Source organism: Sebastes fasciatus, chromosome 12, assembly GCF_043250625.1.
Source record: "Sebastes fasciatus isolate fSebFas1 chromosome 12, fSebFas1.pri, whole genome shotgun sequence".
Taxonomy (NCBI): Eukaryota; Metazoa; Chordata; class Actinopteri; order Perciformes; family Sebastidae; genus Sebastes; species Sebastes fasciatus.
The window spans coordinates 29,069,195-29,084,447 of NC_133806.1; the positions used below are offsets into that span (position 1 = coordinate 29,069,195).

The 15,253-nt window shown below is 41.4% G+C and overlaps 1 protein-coding gene across 7 annotated transcripts in view; it reads left to right on the top strand.

The window, feature by feature from the left end:
- The window catches only part of spire1b (spire-type actin nucleation factor 1b), a 47,253-nt gene extending 33,405 nt beyond the window's left edge, over positions 1-13,848 (top strand). For 4 of the 7 annotated variants that reach the window (XM_074654597.1, XM_074654596.1, XM_074654598.1 and 1 more), the window contains 9 exons: positions 41-204; positions 306-399; positions 1,246-1,388; positions 2,682-2,894; positions 5,205-5,342; positions 5,530-5,600; positions 5,718-5,745; positions 8,304-8,680; positions 10,655-13,848. In XM_074654597.1, the coding sequence (XP_074510698.1) occupies positions 41-204; positions 306-399; positions 1,246-1,388; positions 2,682-2,894; positions 5,205-5,342; positions 5,530-5,600; positions 5,718-5,745; positions 8,304-8,680; positions 10,655-10,910 (1,484 nt within the window). In that variant the 3' untranslated portion in view covers positions 10,911-13,848. The remainder of the gene's footprint in view (positions 1-40; positions 205-305; positions 400-1,245; positions 1,389-2,681; positions 2,895-5,204; positions 5,343-5,529; positions 5,601-5,717; positions 5,746-8,303; positions 8,681-10,654) is intronic. The other 3 variants (XM_074654600.1, XM_074654599.1, XM_074654601.1) reach the window with 1 other exon arrangement.
- Positions 13,849-15,253: the final 1,405 nt, after the last annotated feature.

Here is a 15,253-nt window from a genome sequence, read left to right on the forward strand (position 1 = left end):
CTTTTGTCTGAATAACCCTCTTGTGTGTGGCTCTGTGCAGATGAGTTTAGTCCGTACATGGGCAGGAGGACGTCCAGTACGCTGTCTCTGACCAATGGATCAACATCTCCCAGGGGAGAACCCTCCGGATGTCAGTCTGCACCTCAGAGGAAGAGGCTCCTGAAGGCTCCGAGCCTCTCCGAGCTGGTCAGCTCCGACTCTGACGTCAGTATGCGTTTGTGTGTGTGGGCTGGATTTTTAGAAATTACATCTGGCATGTGCAGGGCAAATAATGATTGAAATGTTTGTATATTCCACACATTCAGGATGAGGTATTTGGGCACAGATCAGCCAGCAGCTCCAGTGTGGCTACATCCATGATGGATGATACATCCCCAGAGTGTGCTCTGGGGAAGAAAAGTGAGTCAGGAATTATTTCTACATCCCTGTCACAGCTCAGTCGCCTCCTCGGCTACACCATACACTGACAGTGATCAATGAGTTTCAACTTTACAGCCTTGCCAGTCATGTTTTCTAAGATATTTTCCTTTTTTTGTTGCTGTTTATAATCAGAAGTTCTCCTTAACCCTCTGAGACCCGCAACAAACCCGGGTTTTTTTTGTCTTTTTTAGGGGGGTACAGGGAGTCTTCAGGGGGAAATAGCTGGTCAGCAGTATATGTCACATAGAAGTGGTGTACATCATCTGAAAGCTGGGAACCTGAAGATTAATTTGAGATACCGCTCAGCACTGTGTGTCAAGTTGTTCTAGTCATAAATCTTTTTATACTATTTATACTGCACGCAAAGAAACTGCATGGTTTTTCAGTTTGTCATAACTTGATTATGACTTGTTCCAAACTGCATGTGATTATCATAAAGTGGGCATGTCTGTAAAGGGGAGACTCGTGGGTACCCGTAGAACCCACGGTCAGTCGCATATCTTGAGGTCCGAGGTCAAGGGACCCCTTTTGAAAATGACCATGCCAGTTTTTCCTCGCCAAAATTTAGCCCACATTTGGAACTTTATTTATCCTCCTTCCCGACAACCTAGCATGACTGCTAGCATGGTTGGTACTAATGGATTTTTCTAGTTTCATATAATATCTGTACGTCCGCTCTAGCTCTAAAACTGGACATCCTACAGCCTCTGAAAGACAGTAAAGTCTGTCGGGATAGCAAGGTCTCAGAGGGTTATCCAGTCAATGGAATATTTCCAGTTAAGCTGCCTCCTTTTCTCTTACCTCTCTTTCCTCTGTGAACACCAGCTCCCCCCATGTTCCTGCCCATCTCCTCTACACCCCAGCCAGAGAGGCGTCAGACCCCCCATAGGAGACACTCCATTGAGAAGGAGACCCCGACCAACGTCCGACTGTTTCAGCCGCCCTCCAAAAAAAGCTCCAAGTCTCTGGTGACTGTATAAACTCAGTAGATTTTTTTTAATGGCTTATTATTATTATTTTTTTGATTTATGGAGTTGACTCTTATATGTCAACGAAATGAAACAAGAATTTTGAACCTGGCTTTATCCAATGTTCAGATTTCTGTTCTGGAAATATATGCAAATTAGCACATATTTAATAAGATAATGTCTCATCATGTCGCATATTTAAACATAACATTTTCGGAATGTAATACAAAAAAGAATTGCCTTAATGTGAGTAATCAACTGGGGAAGTTTCATGGTGATATCTAGTAGTTAAATATCTATTATTTATTCATCTCCACTTAAAACTGTTCATAAGAGCAATTAATTAACAAACAACAAATAGAAAATAGCAGTGGTAATCTGACAAAATAGTATAATGTGACAGTATTCATGGTTTGTGTACAGTATGTTTACATTATTAACTTATTATTAGCATTTCTTATTACATTCGTGAGCTGGATACGATGTCATTTTGTTCTGCTGTGCACTTGCCCTGTGAATAGTATGAATGACAACAAAGTTAATCTTGACCTATTAGAGCATATTACTGTGGGCTCTCTGAGGACAGTGTAGCCTGGCAGAGTTTTAACCCAGCCCCAGCCACAGATCCTGTCCAGTAACTCAATAAGGGAGACAAAAAGATGGACAAATGGAGCAGGCATCTTTACAGAGAAGCAAATGAGAAGGGACTGAAACTAAACACTCACTGTCATCTTCTCTTATCCTTTTATTTGCGTGATGTGTGTCTTTCTGGATTTCTTCCCTCTCCTTTTTCTATCACCAAATCTACTGTGTATGCTCACATCACGTGAACCCGATTCGACCGTTATCAGGCCATTAAATAGGCGTTATCCGTCGCTGTAAGCACCATAGATGTGGGTCAACAGGGGGCTACTACGTTGTGAAAGTGAAAATTAAAAGCAACACGTTCTAACACGTAAAACTGAATGAAACGTTATGTTATGAACACAAAAGAAGGCTTCTTCAGGTTTAGGCAAAAAAAACTACAACTTCTTTAGGTTTAGGCAACAAAACTAGTTATGTTTAGGGAAAAACATTGTGTTTTAGAGGTCGCTGTTGTGTTCTTTTATACCTTCTTTCGGTGATCTACCATATGAATAAATGATAAAAACCTACCAGTGGGTGTAGTAGACCCCCATTGACCCACATCTTTGGTGCTTATAGTGACATAATAATAACATAATGCCTATTTAATGGCCTGGCAACAGTCTAATTGGCTACATCATCTCCTGATGTGACTTCATCGAACTGCAGGAACCTCCTTACGTTCAGGTTGGGATGATATCTTCATATCGTCCCTGGATCCCCCCCCTCCTCCTCCTCCTTCTCCTCCACCTCCGCCCTTCTCCCTTCACTCTCCACTCTTTGCAGAGCTCCAACCCTATCGAGGCATTTACATTGGGGTTGATGAAGGCAGCTTTTGCTCTGTGCAAGGGCGTTTACATCAGAAGAAGAGAGTCGGCCAAGGTTTGCCAGTCTGCCTCAGTCTGTCCTGGCATAATAACTGTAGCTGCCCATCCTCTCCTAACGCTTCCTGCTTCACTAGAGGTCATTCACCTGTAGAGCAGGCTGCTCTCATTATAGGCTGAGGACAAACATATCACATAGATAGTGAACAATATCATTTTTTTAATAATCATTCACTTCACTGCTTTGGATAACATTTTAACACTCAAACACGAGTAGGTAGCTTCATCTAAAATTCATCTAAATCTGCTCTACAAATAATTTGTTTGCTGGTGGTGGGATGCCTTTCTAATAAAGTATCTTCCATATTTTGGTTTATTTGTGGCACTATAGATCTAAAGACACTGTTTAGGCTGCTTCTTTCACACATCTCTGAAGATATAAAAAAAATATTAGAAGTTGTCTGATGCCTCCTTCCTCCTTGCCTCTGGTTCAGTTACAAAGCAGCATGTAGACGCAGGAGGATCAGCAGGAATCATAGTGCATTAACTTGTACTACAGCAGTCAGTCAAAGACTCACGATATGTGACTGTTAAAGAGGCTTTCAACAGGATGCCACGACCAGCAGACAAACATCAATAACTTTAGTGCCTTTTCAACCCAACATGAACTGAACCACTTCAGAATAATGATCAATATCACCACAGCACACTGGATGTTACTGTAATATAAAACCATAAAACACACACAAACACAACTGATACAGCAAAAGCTTTATTTCACACAGACTGTTTCTCTGCACCATTTGTTACATTTCGTGCCAATTTAATTAGAGCTAAACTGACAAATCAGACCAGCCAGTATCGAGTACATGTTGGCTCTGCACCATCCGCCACGCCTGCAGGCTGGCTGGATGCAATCTTTTTTTAGTGTTCATACAGACACTTTTGTTTGAGTGTGAGGCTGAAACAGCACACAGATTTCTCCTGCTGCGTCATCAGTGATGGTGTTCAGCACCTCCGCTGCAAAGCAGTTGAGCCTCTCCACCAGGACGTCTTGAAGGTAACCCATGTCTAACCTTTTCCTGGATAGACGGGACCATGTAGTCCCTGGCGGAGCGGGAGAAGGCGACCTGGATAAAAGCAGTGGAGACTCTGGTCCTCAACAGCTTTTGTGACTCCAACAGCCATTTTACTGAGCTGCTGGGAGGACAAGTTGAAGGAGTTGTTTGGAGAAGGCAACCAGAAGCCCTGCAGGACTTTAGGAACCACCTCCATCACCACCTCTTGCGGGCGGAGCAGTTTGGAGCCGGGGGCCTCCTCCTGCTGCTGCTGCAGCTGCTGCTCTGTCAGGCTCCTGACGTACTTCTGAGCCAGGCTGATGATCTTGGGATGTCTGTAGATTACAGTCATTCAGAGTTTGTTTTAACACCACAGAGACAACCACTGTTCTGTATATTACTCACTGAAACTGAGGAGGGATGGCCTCTGGTGACTTGAGCAGCCTTCTGGCTTCAAACTCATTGTCCCTCATCTTCATGCTGGTGTTCACCTCCCACACCTGAAACAAGGAGTGAGATATGATGAGCAGATTTAACATATTTACAGACTAAATCGTAGTATCATCATGTAACAGCTGACTCCAAACTACGATTGAGTCTTTTCAGAATCAAGGTCGTACCAGCTTGAGAAGAGGCCTGGCGTCAGCCTCATCAAAGGCCTCCAGTCGTCCGTCTGGACCATTGTCATGAACGTGATATCTCAGGAATGGAGGGAATTTCTTTAATTTGGAACAAAACGTCCTCTTGGACTCAAGGATGAACTGCTAGTCAAAGGTCAAGGTCACTGTGACTTCACAAAACATGATTGCCAATTCACGTGCTAATTATGACAATTTCACACAAATGTCTAACAGGATAAAATTATGAGGTGAAGACATTTTGGACAGACATGGATGTAAACTGCAACTTGACTGGTTGGCAGAGGCGGTAATTCTCATTTATTAGAAAGAGTAGTAAATAAAGTAAATAGAGATGTTTGATTACAGGGATGTATATAATTACAGAAAATATGAAATGGGGGTGTAAGGAACAAATTCAGTCACAATAGAACGCTCCTTTAAATACAATCATTGCCCAGTTTGTGAGGAACTGCTGACCTGGACCGCTGCTACAGTCATGTCTTCCCATCACGCCAGTTGTTTAAGCATCATGAGCCCTCTATGAATCTGCCTTTTTCTTCAGTGAACAATGAGAACATTTGATTTAGTCTGGACCCACACAGGCTGCTCTGAAAGGTGCAGAGGGATGTACTGAATGATAAACACTGTGGCCCGGGTCACTCACTGTTCTGTGTGTGTTTGTTGTTATAGGAGGAGTTCTGTTTCCCTGTGGAGTGTCTGTCTCTGACGGTGGAGGAGGTGATGCACATCAGACAGGTGCTGGTTAAAGCAGAGCTGGAGAAGTTCCAGCAGTACAAGGAAGTCTACAACGCTATGAAGAAGGGAAAGGTATCTTCTTTGTGTACAACACCTGCTGCCTGTATGTTGAGTACCGGCAGTTGTAACACGCTTCACTGAATGTTGTACCATTCTTGACTTCACTGAAATTACAACTAATTACATTAGGTCAAAGTTTTTTGACGTTCGCATTAATTTCTTTTTATTCTAACGTGGTTTTCATCTTTTTTTATTGCAGCTTTGCTTCTGTTGTCGAACCAAAAGGTTTTCCTTCTTCACCTGGTCCTACATCTGCCAGTTTTGCAAAAAGTAAAACATCATACATGATTCTTATCTTTTTGCATTTTAAATGAAAAAAATTCAGAATGAAGTGTTACTGTTTTCATTCATCACTTCCTCCGTCTGCTCTCTCCTTTCTCCTCGCAGGCCCGTGTGTGCACAGTGCTGCAAAAAGGTTAGTTAAATCAAATAAATCAATTAGGGGTGTAAGAAAGTATCGGGTATCACAATATTATGGTTTTGTGATACTTGTTGATCGACTAATACATTTGCAAAGATATGTGGATGTTACAGGGACTGTGATGAATGCAAAAGTCAACTTTTTTACTTTGATTTTATGCATATGGTGGCGTGTTCAGAGAGTTTTCCTAAAATTAGATATAAAAAAATCACAGTTTTATCGTCTTGCTTGCAGTATCATAATATATCCCAATATATTGAATCGTAACCCCTGTATCATGATACGTATCGTATCGCAAGATTCTTGCCAATACACAGCCCTAAAATCAATCAGCACAACTAGCTGCATGAAATCCTACTTCCATTTGTTCTGATCATTCAGCTGGTTAGACTGTTATCAGGTCATTAAATGGGTGTTATGTGAGGGATAATGTACAGCGAGCCGGTCATTGTTGTGAAAGAATCCCCGACAGGGCGATGCTGCGGCCTGACGCTCAGCGGAGGTCTCTCATCTCCCTGAACGTGATTCTTTCTCAACAATGACCAGCTCGCTGTACATTATCCTGCTTATTACACGGCTACTTACTTAAGAAATCAATATTTTGACACAAAAACGGTCGTCCAGAGTCCGACATCAGAGCTGCGCCCAGAGCAACGGTCTGTTATACAGAAATTAAACACCGCAGAATGCTGTGATTGACCAATCAGAATCGGGTATTCAACACAGCCGTGTAATAACAGTCGTTATACACCTCATAGATGTGGGTCAGAAGGGGCCTGCTTCACCCATTAGTAGGTTTTATCATCGATTCACATGGGCGATCACAGAAAGAAGGAATAAAAGAAGACAACAGCGACATCTAACTAGTAATTATGACAGGAGTAGAAGCGGAAGTCAGGCGCTGAAGTATAGACAGCATGAAGCGCTATATGGGATGGAGGTTGGTGGGTGATGGATGGGATTTGCATTCCGTGTGAAACCAACAATCTGTAGTTTTTCTGTGTTTCACTTTTACTTTTCAAAAATAGTTATTTTAAGTCAAAACACAATCTTTTCCCCTAAACTTAACACTTTTACTTTTCAAACATAGTTATTTTAAGTCAAAACACAATCTTTTTCCCTGAACTTAACTAAGTGGTTTTGTTGCCTAACCCTAAATAAGTCTTTAAACAAGTCACCGTTTCATTCAGTTTTACAACTTGATAGAACGTGTTGCTTTTAAGTTTTGCTTTCACTTTTACAACGTAGTAGGTGTAGCGGGCCCCTACTTACCCACATCCATCCAAGGCTTATAACGAATGATAACGCACATTTAAAGGGACGGTTTGTAAAAATCTGAATTGCTTGTTAACAGCGACACCAGTGGCCGTTAAGTCAACGAAAGTCAGCGTCGGGTTCGCGCTTGTGCTCGCTCAAAATAGACATGAACGAGCATCGCTCAAAACAGTGAGGCGACACACGTCAGCTAAAACCACAATATCACTCTATATTTCACCTGCTTGGCAGTAATGTTAGCTGACCAGACGAAGGTCTCTCCATGAATCACTGCTGATCCTAGTGTTGGCTTTTCCTGCTTCAGCCTCCCGACCGCGGTCGGAGGGAGACACCGGCACCCGGTCGGAGACGATGACGTTTCTCGCTGCGGAGCCCCGTCACTTCACAAGACACGGAAAACCTCTGTTGGTCTGGAGGAGCTGCAGCAGTTATTTCTGCACAAACGTCCACTGTACATTCACTAGATATTCTCAGAGCTACGAAGTATTCTGCAGTGTGTAGTGAGCGCGCATGCACGTGAGGTGGGGCGGGCTGAGTGAAGGCAAGCAGGCAGAGGAGCAGAGTACAGCAGAGACTCCGGGCCTAGAGACCAAAGCTACGGTCTCCCCCGTGTACTCCGACCGCGGCCAACACTGTTTTGCAAGACGGGCTTCACTAGATATAATTTTGCGGTTTTGGTGCTTCCGTGTAGTTTGTGTCAGAGTCTTATCTGAACAGCGTAGCCACACGCGAGCGCGCATATGCGAGCGCGCATATGCGAGCGCGCATGGGACACCATCCCGGGTGATTTATACGTGTAAGAAATTACAAACAGTCCCTTTAATAAGCTGATAACAGTCGAATTGGGCGTGTCAGCTGATAGTTATATTGAACTTCACTCGACTTTAAAGAGCTCTCCTACTACCTTAGGATAGAAATGCAAGTCCAGTCAAGTGAGTCCAAAACAATTTTAAAATAAGGGCACGTACTGTTAAATAAACCTTTGTCCAAACTAACTGTGTACCTTGTAGATCAGTTAGAACGTTATTGCAATCATATTGTACTGCTGATGCTCTCAAAGATATATTTTGTATCAGTACAATTTTTCAAGAAGAAGTAGTTTAATGTAGATTATAAATCCTTGTGTTCATTGAAAATCTGTCACCTGAACACCTCACATCTGAGTTGTGAGGACATGACGTTTTATAAAAATGTAGTCCTATAATTTTCATCAGTATTCTTTCTTAATAGTCATGATGCTTCTTCTTATTCACATTCACACCTTCCCTCTCTAACAGATGCGGCTGCCATCCAAACCTTATTCCAGCTTGCCAATCTACTCCATCGGCTCGACCAACACTCTCCCCAGGGAGAGGGTGAACGCAATGGCTGCCGTAGGACAAGGACTCTCTGTGGCTGGAGGGCCAGGGCCGGTTCCGGGGCCGGGGCCGTCAGCAGCGGGAGGGGCCACGGGGCCATCAGCAGCGCGAGGGGCCACGGGGCCGTCAGCAGCGGAAGGGGCCACGGGGCCGTCAGCAACGGGAGGGGCCACGGCGTCCCCAACTCTGAAAGTACAAACAACAGGGGCATCGAAAGGAGCTGGAAAAGCTGCTGCTAAATCAGAGAAGTCCTCCAGTAGCCCGCAGCGCCCCAGCATTCACAAGACCATGTCTAAGTAAGAGCTGTGAACACAATTATTCTGTCTGTCTGTAGTGCATGTTATGTCCTAATGTGATACAAATTCTCCTGTGGAGAGTTTGTGTGATGTCGGTACAGATCAAAACACATACTGTAAGAGAGTGAAATATATTACATTAAAGGAAATTAAGTCTACTGTATGCTCATAATCACAAAATGCAGAAAATACAAAAAAACAAACAAAAGACAAAAAGGCCTCAAATCATAGTAGCTGCTGCTCAGTTTATATATTTGGACTATAGTGCACTGTCACTGTGACATCTAGTGGCTGATAGGTACTATGATCAGACCTAGTAAAAGATAAGTAGAGTCTTTATTTATTTATTTATTTATTGATTGATTGATAGATTTATTTATCAGCTGATTGGAGATAAAAGGCAATTTCACTTAAAAAGCTTTTATTCTTTTTTTAATAAGCTATTGGTGCTTAAGGAAAAAAAGTGTTGCGTATTAATGTATACAGTTATAAACTAAATTTGACTTGGCAGATTATGTCATTTCTGGGGCTCCACTGTGTCAGACTCACCACTGCTAAGTGGCAGAAATGGTGGCCCTGTGAAGCTGTAATACTCAATACGCACCAGGGGAAACATAGAGTGCTTTGCTATTCTTTGTTATTGTTAGCTTTATCTGCTCTCTGTCAGCCTCAGCTGTAGCCTACACGGACTACTACGACATTGTCATATATGCACATTAACACATCATAAAACTAAATAGATAAATAAAGCATTATTAATGGCAATCCATACAACAACAGTTGATATTTCAGTTGAGACCAAATTGGACGGATGTGCTGACAGACAGACTGAAGGGGTTCACCTCTCCTCTGCACATTTTATGTTGTTTGGGTTTTGATATCTGCACCATTTCACCTGAATTGGATTGCATTTCCCTAATTGTTTGTGCTTGGAGATTTGGTATTTGCACAATTCTGGATTTGGAGCACATTTTGCATGTTTGTGTCTTGTCCATAGGGTCCAGGGGTATTCATTTGTACTTTCACATGATTTCTTAAGATACTTGAATTATTTTTTATGGCTCCACAGCCGTGGCCGGAGGTGTTGTGTTTTTGGGTTGTCCGTCTGGCACAAACGTCCGCTTGGACTCACGGATGAGCTGATTAGAATTTGGTCGTCAAAGGTCAAGGTCACTGTGACCACACGTCCGTCCCACTCTTGTGATATCTCAGGAACGCCTCGTGCGAATTTCTTCAAATTTTGTTGGCACAAACGTCTGCTTGGACTCAAGGATGAACTGATAAGAATTTGTTGGTCAAACAATTTCACAAAAAATGTTTAATAGGAGAACAATTATGAAGTGATGATGTTTTGGACAGAAATGGATGTAAACTGCAAATTGACTGGTTGGTGGAGGCAAACAACCACGAGGTGGTAATTCAAGTTTTGGACTTAATCTTTATTTACCAATTCAGTTAAAGTATTGATTCATCCAAATTACCAAAAAAAAGGAAAAACCAAGTGGTATCAAACTATGCAGATAGTTTTGGTTTTATTTGTACAGCTTTTGAGATATCTGTCTCCGAGATTAATACCTCCACCCCAATGCAATGATGTGGTGGATTCAACAGTAGCGTCTCTCTCCAGAAACTGTGCTTGTTACGCTTAATAATACTCAAACCTTCCTGTTTTCGACAATCAATGCATTGCGCACCAAAACGGTATTCCTTTGACCTTGAATTAATAATGATATTAATAACTTTCATAATCACAAAGGGATTTACATTCAAAGCAAACAATAAAAAGTTTGTAGATTCCAAAATATAAAAGGTAAATTGACCCTTTACAAAATATGTTCATGACCACCCACAGATCAATATTCTATTCAACAAATAGTCAAAGTAAACCAAACTGTAACAACAAAATCAACAACAACAATTGTGTTGTCTGATCCTGTTCATGCCAAGCTGTCCTCCTGTTTCTGTTCCATGTAGGCTTTCGAAGCACGGCTCCTTAAAGTCTCATGAAGAACTGGAGCTTCCCCCCGAGCTGACGGAGGACTGGGCCACCATGGAGGTGTGTGTGGACTGCAAGAAGTTCATCACCGACATCATCGCCTCCAGCAAGCACAGCCTGTCACTGGCCACCAGGAGAGCTCGCCTAAAACGCAAGACGCAGTCCTTCTACCTGTCCTCCCCGAAAGGAAGGGAGGAGTACCGGCCCTCCGAACGAACAATCAAAGAGATCTAAAACTCTTTATCTCTCTCTCTTTCTCTTTCTGGCTGCTTCCAGCACCTATGGCACAATTATAAAGACTCAACACTGGATATGAGTTTACTGTACGTGTATACTTCAGTCAGATAACGCTGTCAGAATATGAACCTCGGTGGTGGACAGTTTTTTGTTGCTGTGTTCTGATCGTCGTGTACAGCTCCTTCAGATAACAGCATACTGTAGATCTGCCAATCTTTTTTTTTCTTTTTTTTTTTTTACCATATCATAGATGATCCTTTAATCTCCGGCCACAGACTTTTGAGTAACGAGACAAGAACTGTTGTGATGACAAGTGGCAATGTGTCAAAGTGGAATGACTTCCCTCCCCTCTGATGGCACGACAGCGTGGTCCAACCCAACTCACATTCAAACCAATAAGCACAAGACAGAAGAAGGACTGATGTGTGTTTGACTTCCTCAGGCTCTGCAGAAGACACGAGGCCTGCTGAGAGATCATACTGTAAGTGAGAGTGACACAAGAAAATATGGAATATTAAGCTGTACATTTTGTATGGGTTTTATTTAGTTTTTTTTACACATGTGCGTACAGTAAATGATTGTTCGATGAAGTCACCTTCTGTTTTTAATTTGGAGTGTCATTCTGCTGATGATGCACAATGAGACTTTCCCCCACTTTCCTCCTTACTAAGCATACTTTTATTTTTTGAGGAATCAGAGAAAAAGTCTTTTGTTTCCTCACATTTTGCATCATAAAGTCAGTGATGAATGATCTGTTTTCATGCAGATTTAGTGCCAAATAATAACATCTTTTTAATCTACATGTCACCCAAAGAAAAGTAATTTCCCCTGAGGTATGTTTACAGTGGTTTTGCAACAAAATGATGAGACAAACTGGGCCGAGCCGTACTTAGTAAAGACCCTGAGAACGTGGTTTCAAATCTCCATATCTCAGATTGAATAGTCAAGACACCGCTCTGATTTTTATTAAGAGCTTAGTGCTCAGCTAATCTGCTTCATCAGGACTGTGTGGATGAGATTTGATCAGATTTGATTGACAGTGGTCTGGCACTCCAGCTATTTTAGTATTGCACATCCACAAAGTAAGGGGACTTGTAAGAGACCGATTACAAATAGAAATGGTGAAAATTGAAGCTGCAGCGGCTGAGATTATGTGTCCCTTTTGTGTGTGTGTGTCCATTAGTCCATATACGGGTCAAGCATAGAAATAGAATAGGAGTGGAATGGACATTTAACAAAAGAAAATGGGGATTGTTGTTAGTTGTTATGGTGACAACAGAACTCACGTCAGTGGGAGATGGATGGATGGCTAGTTAACTAGTTAGCTAGTCCTTCTCCGGAGTGTTGGGGAGTGAACTGGAGGGGCCGTTAAACCCAGCGCCGCCGCTGGCCACCAGCCCGCTCTTTGGCTCATTTACTGTAACCTTGTAGCATTAATGCAGATTTAGCAAAGTAGCCAGCTGGCTAGTTTGCTAATTCCACTGTGCTATAACACTACACTGGTTACAGAAAATGAGCCGAACAAAGTAGTCACTCATCTGGCGGTAGCAATGTGCTTTCCTACGCTGTGACAAGTGTGTGGGTGAAGCATTAAGTTGTACAATTAATAGTAAATACTCATTTACTCTGGCTGTCTGTGCTTCATAACGTTACAACTCCGCTACTCTTTTAGTCATTACTGCAAAAAAGTCAGTAATGGCAACGGTACACATAAAAATGGCCGCCACTCTGACCATCCTGTTACGTTGATTTGAATGAGAATGTCCGTTCTACTCCTATTCTATTTCTATGGGGTCATGCTTAAAAAAACATTTCCCATGATGCAACGTTCGTTAAAACGTTCCTTACTGGTCAATACCCACATCTGTCTCAAGATCCATCCAAAATAACCAAGTTCCCCCATAAGCAAACACCCCCACAACCGTCAATTCAAGCATTGCTAAATCCTGATTGGTGCAAGGAAGTACATGAACTATGAATGAACTATTCTAACAATTTGACAGAAAATGTTAATGCTGATAGTAAGAAGCAGATTGATAAAAACAACAACAGCTTTTTAGGGCCTGTAAAGCACATTTCTAAACCATACATTCATACTGTATGTTCATTTGCAACTCACTGAAATCCTTCAGATGTGTGGAGAAGCAGGTATTGAAACAGTATTATCTGCCTGTAGGATTTTTCAGTCTTGCCTTTAAATAATTTACACGAAATATCTGCATATTTTTGCATTCTTAAATGTACCTTTGCGTTGATAAATATATATTAACTCATTTACTTTTCTTTACATTAAGTTGTGTTTGTATTGTGTAAGGATTAGTCATAATAAAACACCTCATGTTCATGTATTTGTACAGATGCACAGTTTATAAAACCCTGTTAAACACTGTACAGGCAGCAAAAAAGATATCAACATACTGTCCTGCTGTGCAACACATACTGTAAGTCTTATAATATGATGCCTTTATGATTTCCCTCCATCATTCAGAGTCTCATTGGCAGGAAGAAATGCCTGACTTGTGCCCTGGATGTCTATTTCATTCTTCATCACATTCCTCATGTTCCTCCTTAAGATATTTCTGCCTTAAGAGTTGCCTTTTATGATCACACTCATGTGTTGAACAGTCATCTACTGTAACTGTACATACTTTGTTTCTAATGGTTTGTTTGTAGATCAGGTGTGTGTTGTTGCCTCGGTGATTATCTCGACAGTGAGACTGCTGTAGATCTGTGTCTCTGAGAGGGAAACTAGCCCAGTACAGTGTGTTGAGGGGAGGAGTGGGACGTCCACAGAAGAAACCTCGCAGTGTGACAGCATCATGCATGTACTACTACGGTGTAGCTTGTACCCTCAGTCTGTATTACCTTTAAACTGTAACTCCCTGCAGAGAGTGCAACAAATGATGACTACAACAATAAACTATAATGCAATACCTGATCAAAGTAGCTTCTGTGTTCTGTATTTAAACATATGCAAAAACATGATTTGTCTTTAGTTAGAAGTTATCATCCTAAAAGAAAGGGATTAAGCGATTGTTAGTTAAAGGGTCAGATCATTTTCAAGTAATATAAAGAGATTTTTGGGTTCCCTTGACAAAAAAAACAATGGGATTTTTCCAATGGGTTTTGGATTATTGCAGAAAATAATCTCTGTGGAAAACAAACGTTTATGATACTTACACGTTTTGTTCAGCAAGGTAATCATCACAAATGAACACCACTTTTATGATTTTTGAAATGTGAATGCAATCGCCAGAAGTAAAAAGCTAACGTTAGGCTGAAAACAAACTACACCAAGGTCGCATGAGCGCAAGTATACACAACGAGGCTGTAAAGGCGGACTAGTTGGCGTGATGACGTTTAGTAGTCTCATTTAGCCACTTGTTATCAACCGCCTTTTTTAAGACACATAAAGGCTTCAAAATTCACGAGTTTGGTATTTATTGATGTATTTTATATCGTAGAACAAAACTTTAAAATCTCTTAAGCTTGTGTTAACCACATACCTTATTTCAGGCATCTAACAAAAAACCCATTCAATACACCCATTGACTTCCAGACGAGGGAACCGGAAGTGCTAAAATGCTAACTCATTTCCGGGTTTTAGGACTCATTCCTGTCGCGCTCATGGGTTAAATTAGCACTCTAAATGGGCAATTCAGTCTCTGCGTCCGAAATTCCACACTAACATGCTATTTAGTACGCTAAAACAGTAAATGAGATGTTTTAATATGTCCGAAACCTTAGTATGAAACCAATAGTATGCAAATTACATACTATTTCCGGTGAAATATTACAGTATGCAACCATGGATACAACGCAACCATGGATACAACGCAACGCTGGAAACTACGGCGGCTTAAATAGCCCACAATGCAATGCGGTAGAGACGACCCACAGCTTTATAATGTCATAGTTGTGTATATAATCATAATGTATAATATTTCACTTAGCTATGCGTAATATATATTTAAAAATAATTCAGACTTTGATTCTCGCAAACCGTCGTTTTCGTCACATGAGGTTGGCACGGGTTACCATGGTTACAACCAGCAAGGAGGCTCTCAGGAAGTGGCGACATAAATTACTGTACATTTGTTTTTGTTTTTTTTATTCGTTATCAAAAATATACACACAACAAGGCACTGTCAAATATCATAACAGTAAGAACAACATATTTAGGTTGAACATGGGCAACAACATATATCAAAGATAACATTCAAAGTGAATTAAAATAAAGTAAAACTGGTCAAGGAACAAGTAATAAAAAATGAATCCTGGACAAACTGTCCATCTTGGATAACAGTACTCTCCCAAAAATTGTAATATCCCTCTGCGGC